Source organism: Triturus cristatus, chromosome 10 (assembly GCF_964204655.1).
Source record: "Triturus cristatus chromosome 10, aTriCri1.1, whole genome shotgun sequence".
NCBI classification, from domain to species: domain Eukaryota; kingdom Metazoa; phylum Chordata; class Amphibia; order Caudata; family Salamandridae; genus Triturus; species Triturus cristatus.
In genome coordinates, this window is record NC_140593.1 from 278,215,074 (window position 1) to 278,237,347 (window position 22,274).

Sequence of the window (22,274 nt, forward strand, 5' to 3'; positions counted from 1 at the left end):
TGCTGTCCCGTGAACTAGCCCACTGCGTTCTCAGGTGTGAGCCCCTCCAGCGCACGTACTTGGATCACTCATCTGGGGTGCTTGATCTGGATTTGTATGTCAGAAGGCACACTCCCTTTTTGTGGCATATTCGCTGTAGGAAGCAGCATTCAGGGATGAGCTAGCACAGGAAATTAGGGAATTCTTTTGCATAAATATTGGTTCTGTGGATAAATTAGTTACGATGTGGGACACTTTTAAAGAGCACATCCGGGGAGTCACACTAGCTAAGCACGCCAGGGTGTTACGATCTCTACGGAGCCAATTGGCCCGCTTGGAAGCTGAGATCTCTGAATTAGAAAAGGAGCATAGGAAACAGTGGAGAGCGCTCTTCTGGGAAGTATTGGGACCATGGTGGACAAATTCCACGAAACTGCACAGAGCAAAGTGAATCATATAAAGATATATGTAGATGCTCGAACTAAGGGGGAGCGCCCAGGGGCCACTCTAGCTGCCTTACTGAGGCCTCACTGTAACAACGATACAATTTTAGAAATACTGGACGAGCAGGGACAGTCACTGCAAACTTTTGAGGCTATTTCAGTCCGCTTCCATGGGTATTACACCGAGTTATACATGTCCGGACCTAACAGATGGGAAATCAATGGAGGAGTACCTGGAACATATAGCGATGACCCATCTCACGGGGAGCGTAGGGAGATTTGATGGTGCCTCGGAGTCCAGTTGAGGTGCGGGTTTATGAATATACGAATACTTCTACCTAGATCAGTGCTTGATACTCTAAGAAAGATCATGATTCGTCTGGCTTGGGTGGAGAAGCAGCCACAAGTGCGCTAGGACACTTTAACATTGACTTAAGATATGGGAGGACTAAACATCCCCGATCTCGAAGTCTACTACAGGGAAGCCAAATGTATGTTTGCGCATTACTGGACACATGGCCCACACAATCTTCAGCATTTATGGTTAGAGAGAGATGCCGCCGCCTCACTTCCATTCCCCCAGGCACTCTTTGGAAGACCGGTGCGGAGACACAGCAACATTTGACTTTCTCAATGTCACCATCGGCTCCTGGCAAAATCTCTTGGAGCAACACACAAGGTTGCAGGTATACTCACCCCATATACCCCTTTCAAGGTACCTATGGTTCCCCTTAGAACAAGAAAAGGGATCTTCGCAAGTGTTGTGGAAATTGGGCATTACAACCATGGGTGATTTCTTTAATGAATGTGCAATGTTCGGATGGTATAGGGTGCAGGACGGGATTCACAGGCCCACTGTGTTACTGCGATTACATTACTTTAGAGCTCAACAGGCATTGAATGCACTAATGGGAGATTATGTTTTGGAACCTCTGGAGCTATTGGCGTTTTCTTGTATATTGCAAACATCTACACCCCTCCATATAGTTGCACAACTTTATGCATTCACACAGGAAACGTGCAGGCACACGCTTCTGAAGGCGAGACTAGAACGGCAAAGTGAACTGGGGATCAATATCACAGATCAACACTGGTATTGCTGCAGCTCGAATATAAAGACTGTCTCACTAAACAATAGATACAGGCTTATTCACTTTAAATATATTATTAGAGTGAACTATACATCATTCTGACTTGCACGTTATGGGTCAAGGCAGAATGCTGGCTGTAGGCGCTGCACCGAAGGGGAGGCTGGATTCTTACATATAGCACCATGGCAGTGTCTGGGGTTTAAACATTTTTGGCAGGCAGTGTTTCAGGAACTGGACGCCATAGCAGCTGAATCACTAGCAAGAGATCCCATACTAGTACTGTTAGGGTATGATAAAGAAGTAAGTGGCGAGGTTCACCAATTAGTGGAGATTGGCCTGTTTGCAAGGCGCAGGATGGTGATGCGATGGGCACGTGGCCCACTGCCTATGATCAGGGAGTGGCATAGTGATATGGCATAGTGCAGTGCGCAATCCGACATCTACCAGGAACTTATACCCATGTACAACCGTCTAAAGGATATACAGGGGCCCTACCAGAAAACTTACTAGGGCACAGTGCAAATGTGCAGGCTTGGAGCGAGCCAGGCAAGAGAATAGGAGAAGATCCGACTCTACGGGGTGTCTCAGACGATGATTTTGTCTCAGGCTGAAGGGTTTGGTGGGCATCGTGAGCTCGCCCGTCACATGTGTATGGAGTGTCATGTAAACTGCCAAAAGTACCCGATTAGAATGAAATCCTTATAATGATGTCCATGTTTTGAGCTTGGTGGGGCCTTGGGAATGATATGGAATATGCGTGGTGAGATGGTTTGCTGCAACAACGTGTACACTGATAAAATCATTCTGTCTCGTCTACACACTCAACACGTGAGACTTGCTTGTGTACTTAACCACTGCAATGTAGACAGTTTCTTGCTGTATATTTGTTTGAACATATAAAATAAAAAAAGTTTACAAAAAAAGAAAAATCTACTTTCCTACGTTCAACTGTGAAAGTTACAGGCGATGAGCTGCATTTCCTACATTCCCAATGACACTAGAACATTATTAACGATAACGTCTGTCTAGCTTGCTTAACCTCTTTGAGAGAGAGAGAGAGAGAGAGAGAGAGAGAGAGAGAGAGAGAGAGGGGGAGAGGAGAGGAGAGGAGAGAGAGAGACTTTGTCTGTTTTAAGTAAAGAATAAATGTTTGCAAGAGAGGGAGAGAGTGAGGGGGAAAAAAGAGACAGCTTCAGTACTTTGTCAGGCCAGTAGCACCGGACTGAGATTGCCTGTTGTCAATTTCTCTATATACAATAACTTTTAAATGACAATGCTTAAAACAGTGGCAAATAAATATTAAGAAGGCACTTTGAATTATAGAAGTGTGGTATAAGTGCACATAAAAGTTATTTTATTCATGAAATGACCAGCTTATGCAGCAACTGAACCCCAGGATATAATGCGGCAGGCCTCTATTCCGACACACACGCAAGAGTAATACTGCATGTCCAATTTTCCACATATAAACTCATGTACCGAGTTTGTCCCAACAAAAGGTGCTCGCTCTCTCACATTTTCGGTAATATGCACCTCTGAAATCAGAAAGAAACCCTGCACTCCTCATCCTCAGCCAGGCTGTTTTCAAATGTAAGCAAGTAAAGAACGGAAAGCAACTGCAGTAGCCTCTGAACAAAAACTCATTCTGTAGGCAAACTTTTGTCGAGCAAATGTAATAACAGGTGACACAAAGCATGCCAACACTCATGCAGGCAGGGGAGGAAATAAGCAGGTGGCGGAACGCAGCTGTCGAGTAACCATATAACATCATCACTGGCAGTAGACGAAAAACATCATAACTGATGAGACATACAAAAACTAATAAAGCTGCTAAGAGCTAAACGGGCAAACACTTTGTAAATTGCAGTACAGCTTCGCAAGCATGTGATTACTAGTTGTACAAAGTGCACGTTGCAAATACATATTTCAATGTTTTCAAAAGTTAGATGCTATGCTTTTTCGGATGTAAAGGCAAAAACTGGACAGAGATATGCTTAAAGATGATTTCAAGTAGAAAGATAAGTCGAACATAACCCTTTGCGCGCTTCACTGGGGACCAGGTCAAGGCTTCAAGATTTCCACGTGCTGCAACGGGAAATCTTCGGAATCTCGAGAATACTTGTGTACCGAGATCTAACCAAATACATCAGCCAATGAAGTATGGATATTTAGGACGGATATGTTCTTAAAAGAATAGAGTATTTCCTTACGCCTGAGACAAGCTTTTGGACGGGATTGTTCCCTATTTTCATTTTAGCCGGTCCCACCTTTCCTATACTATGAGCGCACTTTAAAACGGATACACAGGATGGCAGATTAAGAGGTGTGTTCCCTTATATATCCTATGAACTTACCGCACTCCCGTTAAAGAGAAGTAAGGGAAGGAATCCTCTAGTACCTACCGCTTGGATGTACTGGCTAGAATAGAAGATTCTTTATATTGTGGGAGACCATAATTAACTGTCCTGAAGAAGGTGGTCTTCTATTTTCTGTTTTCCACCGAAACGCGTCGACGCAACTTTAAAGTAAAGGAGACTATAGATCGGAATGACATCTGTTCTCCGGAAAATGCAAACACTAAGTATCTAGTGTAATGAGAATAGTTGATCTAGATCATTTGTCTTCCTTTGTTTTTTGATTAGAAAGCATCTTTCTTACTTGTGTTCTCCCAGTGTTTACAAATGACTCTTAGGATGAAATTGGTTTAATGTATTTTTACTGTATGTTTTTTATTGTAATTTCTTTATTTTCTAACTGTCCAACAACTATAACATTGGGCGCAGATTTTACTGTCTTGTGATTGTTATAAAGAATTGTTTTATTATGTCATTGTTTCTAATAAAATATAGAATTTTTTAATTACGAGTCCACATGTGGTTAAGACAAGGGTGCTTGTTCTGGTGAGTGAATGGTTTGGTGTGGGTAAGAATCTTTTAGTTCACCTGATGATGTGCCAAATACGGGAATTGTAAGCAAGACAAAGGGGATTTGGCTCACCTTATTCTGCACTGCCCTGTTGTGAAACCCTTCTGGGACAAGGTCTATTTGTTTTTGTTTAATTTATTTAACTGTCTTCTTCCTAGGTCCCTATCGTCCGTGGTAACTGCTTTTTTACAGGAGGATTTGCAGTCGGAGGGGGATCGTGCTCTCCTTGACCTACTGTTGATTTCTGCAGTTAAAATGATACTCACCAACTGGAAGGATACTAGCAAGGTCTCTTACAAGTGTTGGTTGAACTGGGTCATTCACCTCAGGGGAGCAGACAATATTGTTCTACAACATTCACCCTGGAAATCCTCCACGAGGAACATATGGTCTACCCTGGACGACTATTTTGCTTCTCATAAGCCGCCATGACTTCACTTTCTGGAAGAAAATTCCCATGTGGTCATCACACCACGGTCACTGACTTGGTCGGACACTTGATGTTGTAATATGTTATAGGATTAAGACGCTAGAGGCGCCGGATAACTCTCCTTTCTCTTTTCTCTCCCCCCTTTCTGTCTCTCCTTTCACCTTCTTTCCTTTCTTTTTTTTTCCTCTCCTTTTTCGGGAGTTGGGGATTAAGGGGTGACATCACTGGCAAGGGGTTCGTCTAATGTTGGCAGCTGCCTGCTGACCCAGTGAAGCACAGTCATATGTACCTAGAGGCCTTTGGCCCTGATCCCAACTCCTGCTCTGTTTTTTCTCTTTTTGTTTGCATAAAACTTCTCAATAAAGATATTTTGAAATTTAAAGTGTAGTTTCTGTTATAGAAGTTTTAGTCTTCCTTTATAAACCCCGATTGGGTGTGTTAAAGAATGAAAAAAAGGAAATGGAAAACAAATCTAGCGGTCTGATTACAGGCTAAGGGATACATTATGATGCCTGTGGGAAAAAAACAAATGTTTGTGCAGGGATCAGACTTTTGCACTGGGTGATACTTAGCACCCCTCAAATGACCCACCTCCCCCCCAACCCACACTGCTACTCATCGTCACAATTCACCCACAACACCCACTGTTATCCCGACAGATTTCGGCAGGTCAAACCTGCTGAAATTTATGATGGGGGAAAAGGCCCTGAAAACAAGCATTGGTAAAACCAATAGGTCTCGTTTTTGGGACCTTAGAAGTATCTAAGTTATGCAGCACAATATCCTTGGTGCAACAACATTAACTGTTGCATGGCTAAACACTTATAAGGTCCCAAATGCGAGACCTATTGGCTATGCCAATGCTTGTTTTACATACGTCTTAATTTTCACCTGTCTCTCTCTCGCACTGCAGACGCCTTCTGCGGTTTCCTACTCCCCTTCCACCATCCAAAGAAGATACTTTAACGGTAGCAGCAATAATTATGGTTTCAGTGCATGCTAACATTTTGTTTGGAAATTGGCGATGAGGATGGAGCAGACGCTGTTCGTTTGAAGAAGAGGCAAGTAAAGACTACCTGTATCCATGCTTTGACCCCATGTCAACCCCTTTGTATGTTGATTTCACCAGTCACCAAGCAGACCAGCAACTTCAAGGCTGCCAGAGGTCTTAGTGGGAGGGGGAAGCCTTATCCTGCTCTTTGGGACATTTTGGGAGGCCTAGGAGCATCTGTTGGCTGTGCAGCCTTATTCGCCAAAGTTTTCACCACGCAAGCCACAAGTTTTCTCTACACTAGAAATAGGCAATTTAATGTACTATACTGACAGCTCACAGGACTGCAAGAGACTGCCCAGAACTCTGCCGTCTAAACTCCACAACACATCAGCAAGGCGGGAATTGTACAATGATCATTACCGGTAATCATTCAGCTGTGTAACTTGCAAACTGTAAAGGCACTAAAAGTGATGGCACCTTCTATACACAGAAATCTGCAACTTTAGCTTTCACTAGGACCTAGCCTTTTAGATAAGTGGTGTGTTGCTGCTACTTTTACAGCTAAAATACGGAATTATTTTATTTTCTGTGCATATATTTTAAAAATTTCAGATGGCCTTCCCCTGCTATGACGTTTTTTGTGTGTTTGGGACCAATGTCCACAGTGCCACCCCAGATTCAGTGGGCATGCAATCACAAAAAGCAGCCCTCCCGGGTCTTTTGCCGTCAATAGGCTGCACATGGGTAACCGGTGGCGGCAGTAGGTGCAGGGAACACAGTTCATGCTAGTGGTGTACCGGGGCTGCTCACTGTAGGCTCCAACTGCACCCAACAGTGAGCAAGTCGGTGCAGTGGAACCAGGATCTACCTGCACCAGGCAGCTGAGTGAGAAAGCAGGGAGGGCTCCGGAAATCGCAAGCAGAGGTGCCAGCAAGTAGAAGGCAGGCAATTTGTGTTTCCTGCCCTACATGTCGCTAATCAGTAGCAAAATATATTTGTGGGTGTCCAGCTTATTGTTCAATGTGTGAGAGGTCTCATTTGCACTCAGGCAATAGCACCCAAATGCAGATTTTCCAAAAACTGCCTGGAGGGGGGGGGGGGAGGGGTCGGGGTCGGTGGCCTGTCATCAAGGAAGTTCTAGCATTTTCTCCAACAGAGCTTCTAATGGAGTGTCAAAAAAAGTAAGTTTCACGAGGCTCTACTGTACAATGGCCACCATGATCCCTTCCGGGTTTTCCTTCTACAAACCGCTGTAACTGAGTTCGACCTTCCAAATGGATCACTTGGGCTAAACCAGGACTACAACGTCCAGCTATTGAAAGAAGGCCCGTGGCTGGAATTTGGGGTCCCTGCTGCCGTTGAGTGCAAAGTGGAACGCAGAGTGCTTAATTTTCCCAGGTCCACACTTGGGAAACTCGTAATATTGCAGGGCATTAAGGGATTTGTAGTTCTCTTTATCCCATTACACAGTCAGCTTTGCTGAGGTCTTGAAGATAAGGCAGGTCGACCGAGGGTGTCAACAAACAGGGCCACAAATCAGCAATGTTTTGCCGCCCGTGCCACAGGGAATAAAATACGTGATACGATCTCACACATTAATCCCATGGTGCCCTCCCGCCTCTATGCGAACATTATTTCCTTTTTAAGCTCACCTCCTTAAACAGCTAGACCCAGTCCACGAGGAGAAAATAAAGCAGAAAGGGGCCTTACCCTGACCTCAGTCGTATTGACTGGAGCCTGCCTCCTGCAGTGCCCAGCCCTTCTGCTCTGCTCTCTCGCTATTCAGTTGCAGGAAGAAGCAGAAATGAAAGTAAAACTTTTGTGCAGCAAGGCGAAGACTCGGTCCGAAGGGATCTTTTTTCGCGGTGAGAAGGCAGATAGAGAGAGTGGAGAGGGGAAAAAAACGAGCTTGTAAGTGGTGTACGCACGCAGCAAGGAATTTATGGAATGCAGCGGGCACACTGTGCGCCGCTGTTCGCTCCGCTCGCTCCCGAGACCCACAGGCCACGGGAGTGAACGTTCACAGAAAAGGCAGGACATTGCGTGCTTTCATATTTGAAAGCCACACGCAAAGGCCAATAGAATCGGTGGGAGGAGTCCGGCCCACACGGAGAAGTCTCTTGGAAGTCTGAAGTGATTCCAAGAGGCCCTCTACTAGAGCAGTGCATGCGCGCTGTGCTAGGCTCGACCTAAAAAGACCAAACTTGTGGATTTAAGTGTGCCAAATAGCAATTCAGCATGTGGTCTCATTTTGAACCAGCTAATACCTGACTGTGAGCTAATGGTGTTTTTAAAGTGTACTAAATACTCCAACCTATTCCCCATAACTTGTAATCATGGCCTACGGGGTAATGGGAGGAAGCAGCATGTAGGGTGAAGTTAGGGACGAGAAGAAAATGGTGAGAGAGAGAAGGAAGGCATGGGTGTAGGGAAGCAACAAGGACGTTGGGTGGTGTGGAGACAACAGGTGAGAGGAACGTGGAGCGGGTGGGTGTGAGTGCAGCATGGAGAGGGCAGGGAGAAGCACACGGGCAACAGACAGCAACACAGAAGAGAACTACATAAGGGAAACAGCTGAAAAGCGCATGCACTTCCATCGAGTGCTTAACCCAAATGAAACAAGCATTGGTAATGCATCGGTTTTTCATATGTGATGAATAATAAATTGTTTTTGTCAATCACCGCACGAGACAAAGGAAGGACCTCCCTTACAAGTATCACGAGAGTGGAGGCGAAACCTAACAATCACAGCGCAAGTGATGTGCAGGAGAAACCTAAAAACAGCGCATGCAAAGTGTAAAGCATTGTGACACTGGTTGGAGGTGAAAATATACGCTTATCTCTCCGACCCCCGCAGATCAGGCCCCAGTATTTTACAGATTATGCAGATATTTGGTGAAACCTCCGGATTATATATGAACATCAATAAATCCACTTTGTTCGTGCTTGGGTGCGTTTGTTATATAGCGCGCCTCTGGCACAGGTGGCGGTGAACGGACAGCTAGCGGAGGACTTTCCGCTTGGGCGGGGAACGAGGCAGGGATGTCCTCTCTCTCCCCGCTGCTGTTCGCCCTAGTGCTGGAGCCCTTGGCGGCATGGATTAGGCAGGACCCGGTCGTCACAGGATTGAAGTGGACTGAGAGCTGGGACGACCGTGTCTCGCTCTATGCAGACGATATCTTGGTATACCTGACGCGGCCTAAATGGTCTATCAGTAGCCTGCTGGACATTTGTGAATCGTACGGTAGATTATCCGGTTATTTGATCAATTGGGCAAAGTCAGTACTTTACGTCCTGCATGGACCCGTACCACAACTCCTTAGAGGAGTAACACTGTCGGTGGCGGTGAATGGTTTCCGATACCTCGGCATTAACATCACGCCTGACCCAGCCCTATTCTTTGAACGCAACCTACTTCCGCCCCTCCGCAGACTCCGGAGCGATGTCAAACACTGGCATTCTCTCCCGCTGACTTTGCTGGGAAGAGCAGCCCTGTTCAAGATGATGGCCCTCCCGCGCTTCCTGTATGTGCTACAAAACACGCCCATGCCGATCCCTGACTCCTACTTTAAATTGGTGGAGGCGGAGGTGGGTAATCTGCTGTGGGAGGGCGGGCCCCACCGCATAGCTCTCTGCAAACTGATGAGGAGTTGGTACGACGGGGGAATTGCCCTACCCAACATACGCTTGTATTACTGGGCCTCCCAGCTCACAGTAGTCAATCAGTGGCTGCATGCGCCGCAGGAGGATCCGGCCCTGCGCATGGATAGGCATAAGATGGGGGTGACAGGAGTACTTTGTGCCTTGTATGATAAATCCCTAAAAAATACCCTAACGGGCCCCACAAAACACACCCTACACATATGGCACACGGCGCAGCGCAGACTTGGTTGGGAGGGGGTGATCACTTGACAGACACCGCTATGGGTCTCTCCCGCGATAGGCATGATGCATTTAAGTAAGGAGTTTGCGGGGTGGGACCTGATAGGCATCTCCAGGGTCGGTGATCTCTGGAAGCGGGGTGAGATGGTCCCGTTTGAGCAACTGCAGATAGAATATCGGTTGCAACGGGCAGAAAGTTTCAAATTTCTACAAATTCAACATGCCTTGAGGAATGTCATACCTAGAGGAACCACCCCACCTGAGTCCTCCCCACTTGAGGATCGTTTACTCACAGACTATCTGACCAAGAAAGCTATATCCTTGACCTACCGTAAGTTAGTGAACCATCAAAAAGACCCCACAGAACTTCTTGTACGGAAATGGGAGGTTGACATAGGGACATGGATGAGCACGAATGGCAAGAGGCGACTTCGTCCTCGCGGGAGGTGGCGGTTTCGTCCAAACTAAAATTGGTACAGCTTGAAATACTACACAGGATATACTACACTAGATCCACGCTACATAAAATGGGGAGAGCGGTTGATCCGCTTTGCCTGCGGGGATGCGGCCTCCAGGGTACCTTTTTTCACACGATTTGGGACTGCCCTGCCATTGCCGGATATTGGAGGGAGGTTATGGCAACGGTCTCCCGAGTAACCGGTCGTGAGGTTCCCCCTGAGCCTCAGATGTGTTTATTGAATATATGGGACGATACAGACCTAAACCACGCTGAACAAACCTGGGTGACCATAGGACTAGTATTGGCAAAGAGGAATATTGCACGGCACTGGGGGGCGCAAGCAATCCCCTCGCACGCATGGTGGTGTCATGACTTGGATGGCGCCATGGTAGCGGAGAAGGTGGTATGTAGTAATAGGGGTTGCCCCCGGCGATGGCAGAGGATATGGGGAAAATGGAACACCTTCAGGGATCATATATGCGATCCCCCGTTGTCGGGATCAGAGTCCGACCTCAGCGAATGATGCAGAAGATGCACTCCACTATTAGAGGGGATAGGGTCCACGTATGGGAATGCTTGTGGGAGGTTACCTGTGTTGTATGTACAGATGACGTATGGCTGTTACAAAGTGTTATCACCTATGTTAATGTTGACGGAGATGAATACATACAACCTGTGTCGTGAACATGAACTCTGTATAAGGAAAGGTGCAAACTTACTGTTAATAAAAATTGTTTAAAAAAAAAAATTTAAAAAAAAAAAAATCCACTTTGTAACTGCTGCGCGTCCTCGAGTCCGATTATAGCTGGGCTTCAGATCTCTCCCAGACCTGTGAAGGTTTGAAATACTTGGGGGTTTTTGTGACGGATCGACAGGAAATATCCAGATCCAGAAATATTGATACAGTCTTCACCAGGGTTAAAAAGGAACGCCAGTCGTGGGCGGGTTTACCTCTCTCTCTTTACGGCCGCTCGGCTATCTTTAAAATGATTTCTCTCCCCCGGGTCGTATATCAACTACATAATAACCCCTGTCTTATGCCACAGCTCTGGTTCAGGCAGCTGAATGCTATGCTTAATGAGTTCCTTTGGGGTGGCGACTCGATTAGAATAGCACTTCGGACTGGTTTTCTCTCTACCTACTGTGGGGGCATTGCTATGGCCGATATACAGTTGTACTATGCTGCTTCCCATTTGCAGGTGCTCAACGACTGGTGGTATTCTCCCCAGTGTGAGCCGGCGTATGCGCTAGAGCGACGGCTCCTAGGTGACACATCGCATTCTAAAAATGTATATAAAACGGGCTAGCATTCAGGATTTTCCTCCAGCGACCAAGGTGGTCCTAGTATTATGGCGCCAGTCGCTCCGTCTCATTGGATGGCTGAATCGTCTGACTGACACTGCTCCACTCTGGTGTAATCGTCTTCTTTCCCAGGTGCAGCAACTACAAGGGTTACGGGGATGGGACCAAATTGGAATCTCCACCCTGGTGTTTTGCAAGGCACAACCCTCAACTCCTTTTCTGATCTTCAAAATGAATATTCTGAATGAATGATAAATGAATATATAATATATACTCTCAGTTGTACAGGTATCTCCAGTTTCGCCATGTCATCGCTCCCTATCTTAAGGAGATTTCCGCACTCCCTGAATTCAACCCATTAGAGGGCAGGTTCCTCATGGGCAGGTTCCTCATGTTAGACCACAAAATCTCTAAAATATACCAAACATTGGTCACTCACAGTGCGCCAACATCAGAGTCCCTTAGGGAAGCCTGGCAAACAGATTTTGGTCCCCTAGACAATGATGATTGGACGGAGGAGCTGGAGTCCCCTCGAGGGGCTGCCATCTCTTTGAGGTTGCAATTTATACAGTTGAAATATCTGCACAGAATATATATTTCACCCGATAGCGACTTTATAGAGCGGGTCTTATTGCCTCCCCACAGTGCCTTTGTTGTGGAATGGAGAAAGCTACTTTTATTCATACAATATGGTCCTGCCCGGTTCTGGATACATTTTGGAAGGGTATACGTAGCTGTTTGGCTGAAGTGCTGGAATGGTCTATACCAAATACATCACACCTAGCGCTCCTACACATAGCAGAAGACATCGGGGGCAACAGATATAAACGACATCTGTTGTTTCTTGGCCTCACTAACGCCATCGGGAAATAGCCCGTCTTTGGAAAGCACACACCCCACCTTCACTGAATGCATGGAAGTGAGGAATAGATTTCTGTATGGGATTGGAGGAGCCAGTCTTTGAAGCCTGTGGGTGCCCACAGAAACATATATGTATATGGCAACACTGGGCAGATTAGAAAGGAATCATTTTGACACCACCATCTTCACCCTCATCCCCAACATAAAAGGTCTTGCCCCACAATCTAAACCTATGTTAACATACTGCTATTGTGGGTAAGTCAAATATAGACCAGATACTTTGTTTTTGGTTTCCTGGTCATGTAACAGGGCCAACTCCTTAAGGTTCTATAAAGCCGCAGTTATAATATTCTATATAATTTTGTTCTGTTTTCTGTGTTATAATTGTTTTTTTCTTTTATATATCATACGTATTGTAGCTTATGATGCTCAATATCATTTTGTATATTGTATAATTACATCATTGTCGGTGCTTATCATGTGGACAAAGAAAATGCCAATAAAGTTTGTTCTATAAAAAGAATATGCTACATCCAATAGAAATGGAAGAAAATTAAGTGAAACACACAAGAACAAATGAGAAGCCACGAAACAGAGGATGCAGGATGTATGCCCCTTTTAAGTTCAGCTTAAAAATAATTGATTATTTGCGCTATGAAGGCGAAATCTAACAAAAGTAGTGCTTGAAAAGCAAGCAGTGAAAGCATAGAATGCAGCCAATAATAAGAGATTGTAAAGAAACTGTGCTCCATGGGAGGGACAAATACAAGATTGACAAGCTGGAACACGAATAAGAAACAGGCAAATGAGAGCAATAAAAAAGCCATCCAATGGTAAACAATGGGTGGGCTGAATGTTTTTGGTAAGCCAACAATGCCTTGTAACAGACAGCGCATGATCTGTTGAGTAGGATATACCAAAAAAAAAAAATAATGGCTCACCCTTCTACCTTATGTACAAAAGCATTAGCAAAAACAGAATTTAATAAGTACTATCTAAGGTTATAGACTAAACAACTAAGTTTCACTCAGCTTATTGAAATACACTGCTACTCTTTTAGACACGAGTTTATTTCCATAAAAACTAATTTTAAATGACTGGAAAACAGACTTCAATTAGCTTTCCCGGTGAGCATTATTTGCACAAAGTATACATTTTGATTGATTATGTTAGAGTGAAATAAAAAAAATTGGATTAAGTAAACAATCCATTACTTCTATCTAAAAATACATTATGACAACCTCTGGATTGAAAAGCAGCCAGGAATGTAGCTGTCCAAATCAAAAATTGGGACATGCATAAATCTACTTATCTTTTTCAGACCAACATATGAAATACAACAATTGTCCTTCCAATGAGCAAAGCACAGTACAGTTGTGTGTCTCTTTGTCACTCGTTGTGTGCCTAGATACTGGCACACTCAAAGCACATTTTACACACCCTTTCTTTCCTTGCTTCCCATCAAATGTGGTCAGGCCTCTACTCGCCCACTCACTATGGAGAGTCAGACTTTATCAGGTTGACCTATATTTAGGACCTAAGCACTCATTCTGGCTAATTGACAAAGAACAGGTGTTCTCTTCAGTCAGAAAGTGAAGGAGCAATAAAGATGCCTTTAAATTTTGTTTTTATCTCGTCACAGTTGCTCTGTCTTTAGAGTCAGAAGTCAGTTTAATATTACTGTTCCTTCTCTGACTGCAGAATTCCAGGATTTTGTAAAGTGAACTGTCTGATCTGCTGTACCAAGTGCGAAATGAAAGGCTAGTTTTCCTAACACACACTTAAATAGCTAATAAGTCAACTGTACAAAAATTTCAAAATATATTTCAGTAGTTGTGTAAGTCCATTTTTTTAACTTGTGTGTTATGAAATATTTTAATAGGATGAAAAACAAATCGGAACACTTTACTTGGTGATGTGCAAATGATAAACTTATTTTCTGAAACCCAATTTTCACAGATTATTGCTAATACACTATATCGTTTTATCAGTAAAGCTGCAAGGTAGTGGGAAGGTTTATGGGCATTTCCTGGAAATGTACTGTCTGTAAATGACAGTGCGATACCACATCATGTCTGAGCAATATATTTATTAAAAGAGAGTGTTTAAACATGAACTGAGAAGCAATCTCAGCCCTGTCCTGATAGCAATGCTATTAGTAGGCAAGTCAGTGATCATGTGTACCCTGTATGTGGGCTAGATTCTTATTACACATGGAGTGAATGTTTCGTCTATATAATCCAACAAAAGAGAGTTTTGTTTTGTACAGCAGAAATGCTGAACTCACATATTTGAAGGGGCACTCCTATGTGAAAATGAAGAAAAAGGTGGCTCTGTAAAATATAATATTTGCCAATGTTCACACAATTTGAGACCCGTTTATGGGTCGAGTCCAACACAGTTAGGTCAAGTAGATTATTGAAGTTACTCGACCTGCAAGTTAGTAAAATGTTTATGATTTTGAGGCATGGTGGTACATTGTGTCGGAGCTGTACAACTGACATAAAACCACACCTAGCATCTTTGATCGGCCAATGATGACAGTGCATCTAAACCCGCAGGGAACTTTTTTTCCACAAGATAGAGAACGTGAACTATGACTCGATTTGCAGAGATGGAAGCACTATTCATATGTGCCAAATTTAGAAACTTTAAATTAGAGACACTGTGGCAAGTGCAAGGCACGGCTGAAACCCAATCTTGAAATATAAACGACACAATGGTTTTAAATCTTAAACTGTACTCATTGTTCTAAAATACGCTCCTCTTGAAAAAGAATAAAAATCAGACAAAATATATTTAACAAATGGGTTCTTATATTATATGTGTTAGTTGGCAATTCATATAACCGGAACTTTAACAATAAAAGATATATATCATAATCATCCTACACATTTCGAGAGAGATCGTGAGCATGTAGGGGATCCTTATTTAAAAGACCTATTACCCATAGTAGCATTCTTAAGGGGCGACTTGGTTCACCCATTTTACGCCATCACTGGTCTCCCAGTCGCCTACTGACAATTCAAAAAGTAATATGTATTAAATAGTAATGCATTTTATCAACGTGTTGGGTGCAAGCTGCAGATTCTTACGACAAAGTGTAGGTAGATCTACTTGAAAAAACAAGGAAGGTGACCACACGTATTTGCATGTCAGTGTTACCCAAGTATCTACAATCCCAGTGCCAACATTCAAATGCTGTTAGAAGGAAAATCCAAATAATGGCATACTTGCAAAAGAACGGAAGCTTGTGTAACGCCGTTGAGAGGGACATGTTCGAACACAGAAGAAACTGACGATACATACACCAAAAGAGATTACATATCATCCCTGACAGCACAGAAACAAAGTCACAATTAAGTAGTCCTATGCGCGGGAAATAAAGAGTAGGAAAGCAAGTCGAGGGGACCCTTTCGCATATCTCAAGTGGCAAGCAAAGGGAATTGGTACAACAGGCGTGTTTGCAGCAAAGCCGGACAAAAGTACCTGCGAAACTGTATTATTATATATATATATTTTTTTTAAATCAAAGGTAGATCCACTGAAGAAAACATATATTTGTAACACTGCACAAGGGTCTGAGACAAGAGTGAGAATTAGAAGACAAGTTTTGTAAATCATGAAAGTGGACTGCACACAACATTTTTACAGAACAAGGGCAGCTGAAATATCGTTGAACTTCTCCTAGTCTCTCAAAGTTCTGCTTTGATTTCCAAACTCGGGTGAATGCAGATTAGGCACTACTTTGATTAAAGTAATGCAAACCGTAACAAAGCGAAACATTTTACGCGATAAGTAAATTCGGTGAATAAGATAATAGCAATTATCAGGATCACTCCGAAATCGCTTCTCCGAGGGAGTCATGTCTACAGATAAGTCAAAAATGGTCAATACTGTGCATTTATTGTAGGTTTCGACATGTCAGGGGAAAGGTCAGAACATATCCATTCATCTACCAGACAATTCTGTGTAGCACTGTGCAAACAAACACAAACCACCTATCAAAGTGCACTCGGAAATTTGGAATAAACAATAAAGCGTACAAGCGCAAATCTCATTAAAGCTAAGGAGAGTTTGTGTGTGCATGTCAAAATGCCAACATATGTAGTTTTCCCAACTATTTCTGGTTGTTTCATTAGCCTCACTACTTTTGACCAGCAGCGGTTTACAATTTACAGAAAATTAAGAATCTCATTATGTAAGAACTAACATGTCTCCATTCTGATTTTTTTTCAGTGTACCTCCCCCTCCTCTATAGTTTTGCCAACTGCGATATAAACAAAAAGACACTAAACATCATAGTTCTTCGCCAGTGCAAACCGCACCGCTGTTTTGCGAATCCTGAGAGACCAATGTTTCTATTTTCAATCTTCTGATCTACATCAACAGTTGTCATGATCACTTTAAACCTAGACTTGGCAGAGGGGCTTGCTGCCAAAAATAAGGTCAGGTCACGTCACTGTAAGAGGAGGGCAGGTGACAATCACTGCAGCAGCTCCTAGGTAGCAAGTACGAGTGCTAATAACAACACAACAGAAAGGCACCTACACTGCCTAGGCGAGGACAACGTGCCTACTTCAGGGTGACATCCCTGGCACACACTGCTTCTCCGCAGCGGGACGTGGCTCTCCCCAGAACCCACTCCTTACCTTGGCTTTTCCAGCCTCCAGCTTTTTCTGTCGCTCCTCGTCCTCCATGGCCCCTGCGGAGGAGAGATAAAGTGCAGGATATTAGCTGGATCGGGCTGTCAGCGCTGAGCTCCGCAACCCGGCGTCCCGCTCGCTGCAGCCACTGCGGCGGGCAGTTTCATGGCTCTGCAGGAGCGGCCATGATACTCCACGTAAACACAGGCACGGCCGGGGAAAGTGACGTCAGGGCCGCTCCGGCAGCCTGACAGCTCGGGAGGGGTAGTACTTCTTCTATGTCTATGGCCGGGGGTCGCTAGTGATAGTGCCACAGACATGGAAGAAGGTATTGCATTGATTACACTCCAGACAAATAGTTGCAGCACCGCAGGACATTTTTTGTGCAAGTGAAGTATGCAAATACTTTGTATATGATTAGGTTGTCACATATGGGGATTTAGACACTTGACAAAGGTTTAGAGGGATGCTACAAAGGGATTTGTACGAGGAAACTACAACTGTATGAAATGTGTGACGGAAGCATCTCTAAGAGCAGGACACATTCTGTTCACATTTCTAGTAGATTTGTGTTTTACCTGCAAATTTTTTGGGGTTATGAGTAAGATGCGATATGAAGGTGGTGGAAATTGCTTGTGCAAGCCTTTGTCAATGTTCCAACGCGCATAACACGGCCCTAATCCACCCTTTAACATGTGGACACCACTTTCAATACCCATATGCATTTTCCAAATTTGTGATGAACACATGAGGTTTGTACAGCTATTGAGCATAGAATGTGCATATGCAGATACAAATACCAGCGCCTCACACACACTTGCCAAACACCCACTTTTTTTTAGACCTGCACAACTTTTCATAAGGACCAAGGGATTAAAAATGTATTTTATCAATAAAGGGTCTGTATAAAAATCTAGACCTTATGTAAGTAAGTAAGTAAGTAAGTAAATCTTTATTCGGTTATAAAAGCAATAATAACCATTAAAGTACATAAAAAGACATATCATACACAATATACACATTTTAAAAGACTCCTTAAAAACAAAAATTAGTTCAATCAAGATTTACTCTGTGTTTAAAAATACACTTTAAAAACGTACTAACATATTTCGTAGTCAGTGTATTATTCAGAAATTGCAGATGCAACATGGCGGGACGACATCTTCTGAAACCAAGAATTCTCAGCAATGGAATTAGCCATAGTTTGCGATGTGTGGAGTAAAATTTGCAGAACAATACCGTATGCATTGTTTTTTTTTTTTTTTTTTTTGAAACCGTTTATTGCAGTTCGTAAAAGTTACAGGTATGGGCCTACAACCATCCGGCCGGCCGCTAGAATGACAAAAACATATTGCACACATACAGTAAAAGTCTCTAGGCAGTGCAGAGCAGTGAAACAGGAGTAATCAATGGTGCAGGCCACACAGCTCCAAGCCCACAGTACGGTTCCCTTTTCTTGAAACAAAACAACACCAAAAAACCACACCCGCAAGGCAACCCGCGATCCAAAATAACAGCACGTGCTCCATAAGTGGGGGATCCAAACCAGCAGCAGAACTCCGGAGAGGGGAATGGGAATAGATCAGGGACTGGGGGACCGCGCGCCCGCGGCTGAGGGAGGGGGGCCGTCTAGGGAGACGGAGCAGGCGAGGCAGCCGGTAGCAGTGGTGGCTCACAAATACCCCCGCGGTAGGCGTTCCAGGGGCCCCAGAGTTTCACCCACGCCCCAGGCTTACCTCTCGCCACATACACCACCTTTTCACGAAACATACACCAATCCATATGCTCTTTCCAGGCCGACACCGCAGGGGGCCTCTGGGATCCCCACAATTGAGCAATGTCGCGCTTGGCTATCATGTATCCCAGAGTCACCCACCGCGTCTGCGGGACCGAATAGTCATTCGGTTCCCATACATTCAGCAAGCATCTCCTCGCTTCAGGCAGCAGCGCAACACGCGTCACCACACGCAGGACCTCATGCACACCACGCCAGAATCGCTCCACCTTCGGGCACTCCCACAGTATATGCATGAAAGTCGCCAACGCACCACAGCCACGCTTACACATTCCGTCACCAGCAAAACCCATACGCAGAAGCCTTGGCCCCGTCACGTAAACCCGGTGAAGGATCTTGAGCTGGACGAAACGAAGGCGAGCCGGGATGGCCACCTCTTTCGGAGAGGCCACCGCGGAAATCCAATCCTCATCGTCCAGCTCCAGCCCGTCGGCAACCCAAGCCTCGCGGAGACTAGTCAGCAGGCACGATCTATCGTTGATCAGTTTTTTGTATATGAGGGAGATCGTGCTGTCCGGGACATGGCCATCTAGGACTCTGTCCTCCAGGGGGGAAGACTCCGGAATGGATGCAACATCCGGGAAGACGGAGCCCAGCGCATGGCGGACCTGTAGGTACCGAAAGTACTCACTGCCCTGCAGCTGGAACTCCGCCTGCAGCGTCTCAAAAGTTTTGAATCCCCCCCTCGTCCAGAGATCTCCCACCGTGCTGATTCCGATCGTGTCCCACTTCTCGAAGCCCTTCGACGTCCACAGGGAGCCCAACCTCTCAGACGCATACAGCGGTGACGCCCGGGTCAAACGGTCCTTCCACCCCATAGCTGCATTAGCCGCGTGCCAGACACGCACCATGACACGCGTCGGTCCCGTCAAACGGGAGTCGGGCGCGCCAGCGTAGAGCGCTCGATTGTAATCGCCACCGGGCAGGAGCATCTTATCCATCTCAAATGCCGGGTTCAAGGCGGGCCCGTAAAGGCCATGATTAATTGCAGCTAGTTGGGAGGCCCAGTAATACCGTTTAATGTCAGGGAGGGCGACCCCCCCATCGTACCACGGGAGCGTCAATTTAGCCAGAGCAATGCGCGGCCTCCCGTCCCAGAACAGGCGCCGCTGGAGGCCCTCCACCTCACGGAAATAGCGTGCCGGGACCAAGTCCATAGTATTCTGGAGGGCGTAGAGGAAGCGTGGCAGGGACATCATTTTAAACAAGGCCGCTCGGCCGAGCGGCGAGAGCGGCAGACGCCGCCAGCGCACCACGTCCTCCCTCAAACGCCGGAGGGGGGGTAACAAATTCCGCTCATAGCGGGCCTCCGGGTCAAGAGTGATATAGATACCCAGGTACCGAAAACCTTGGGAGGCAATCTGGATCGGACAGTCCCGTGGTAGGGCCGGAGCCTCCCCGGAAAGCACATATACACAGGATTTCGCCCAGTTGATGACCAGGCCTGAGTTGCGACCGAATGAACGCAAAACATCAACCAGGACGATCAGTGATTTACGCGGGGAGGCGAGATACAGAAGGATATCGTCAGCATAGAGGGACACACGGTCCTCATGCTCGGGGGTCCAGCGGAGACCACGGATAGAAGGGTGCCACCGCAGCCACTCCGCCAGGGGCTCCAGGGCCAGGGCAAACAGGAGAGGCGACAGGGGGCAGCCCTGTCGCGTACCCCTCCCCAGCGCGAATGGGGCCGAGACTCGCCCATTCACTACCACCTGCGCCAATGGGCCCGAATATAGCAATTTGACCCAGCTAATGAAACCCGGGCCAAACCCGAATTTTGCCAGCATCGCCCAGATGTATGGCCATTCAAGCGTATCAAACGCCATGGTGGCGTCCAAGGACGCCAAGATGGCCGGCTCCCGCACAAATGGGACACGCGCGAGCACCCCGTGCAAGCGCCGCAGATTGAGCGCCGTGTTGCGGTGCGGTATAAAGCCAGATTGGTCTTGGTGGACCAAATCGCCCACCACGCCAACCAACCTGTTGGCCAACACCTTGGCGAGGATTTTGGGCTCCGCGTTCAAAAGCGAAATCGGCCTATAGGATGTGACCCGTTCACGGGGCCTCCCCTCCTTGTGGATCACCACAATTGTGGCTAGACGCTGGTCCGGCGGGAGGGAACCCCGCGAGTGGGCCGCCAGGAACATCGCGCGCAGGTGGGGCGCCAACACATCCGGGCGTAGCTTGTAGAGCTCGATGGGAATACCATTGGGGCCCATGGCCTTGCCGGATGCAACCGAGCGAATAGCCAAGGCAATTTCGTCCGAGGTGGGAGGGGCGTCCAGCGAATCCCTGTCCTCCACCGTTAGGGAGGGCAGTGCGATGTCCCGAAGCAGGGCATGGGAGTCTGCCTCCGAGCAGGGGGAAACCGGGGAGTAGACTTCGCGGAAATAATCCGCGAAGCAGGAGACAATGGCTTCCGGCTCAGTGACACACGCACCATCAACACTCTCAATCAAAGGCACCACACGGCTCGCTCTCTCCCTCTTATCCAACCACGCAATCAATTTGCCAGCCTTATCACCCACATCATACAATCGCCCCTGCTGCTCTCTACTGAGGCCCCTGGCCGCCTCCGTGACGAGGGCCCGATAGGCCGCCTGCTTTAGGTGTAGAACATGCAACTTGTCGTCTGTTACCCCGCTTCCCAGGTCACCCTCCAGTTCTGCAATCTCGGCCTCTACCCGGGTCACCTCCTCCCGCTCGCGCCGCCGGGCATGGGAGATAAAGGAGAGGGCCTCCCCTCTAAGGACTACCTTGAAAGCCTCCCACAGGGAGATGGCCGAAGAGACCGACCCCACATTCTCATCGAAATATCGCTGTAGGGATTTGATCAAATCAGCACGAATGGTGGGGTCGCGCAAATACCATGCATTGATTGGGGCCACCCTGCCATCCCCCCTCGGGAAGACATCGAGATGCAACAACAATGGGGAGTGGTCTGAGATACCCCACGCCAGATGGCGCACCTCCCCCACCCTCCCTGCGTGGGCCGCCGGGACAAGGATGTAATCAAGCCGCGAGAGGCTACCATGGGCACCCGAGTGGAAGGTGTACTGTCGCAATGCAGGATGCTTTAATCGCCAGCAATCCACCAGGCCCAGCGTGTCCAGAAGGCCGGGCAGCCACGCCTGTGCCCGGGGGAGGTCCCTAGGGGGATGGCGATCCATAGACCCAGAGGCTACCGCATTAAAATCCCCTCCAACCACCAGCAGGCCACTCGGAAGGTCCAGAAGGAGGCGCCCCAGGTCCGCAAATGTGGTGGCTTGTAACCCAGGCGGGACGTACACTGATATAAAGATAAACACTCTACCCTCCATTCTTCCCACCAGAACCGTGTAGCGTCCCCTCTCATCATGGCGCACCTCATCAATCTCCAACGGGAGCGAGTTCTTGATCATAATACCCACCCCCCGCGAGCCCGAGGTGAAGCCAGAATGGGCCGCCAAACGATATCCCCGCC

At 46.6% G+C, this 22,274-nt stretch overlaps 1 protein-coding gene across 5 annotated transcripts in view; it reads right to left on the bottom strand.

Annotated features, from left to right (window-relative positions):
* AKAP9 (A-kinase anchoring protein 9) overlaps positions 1-17,237 on the bottom strand; it is a 1,384,828-nt gene extending 1,367,591 nt beyond the window's left edge. For 2 of the 5 annotated variants that reach the window (XM_085631108.1, XM_085631107.1), the window contains exon 1: positions 17,020-17,233. In XM_085631108.1, coding sequence (XP_085487234.1) covers positions 17,020-17,067 — 48 coding nt within the window. In that variant the 5' untranslated portion in view covers positions 17,068-17,233. Of the gene's footprint in view, positions 1-17,019 lie in introns of all 5 variants that reach the window. The other 3 variants (XM_085631106.1, XM_085631104.1, XM_085631105.1) reach the window with 2 other exon arrangements.
* Positions 17,238-22,274: the final 5,037 nt, after the last annotated feature.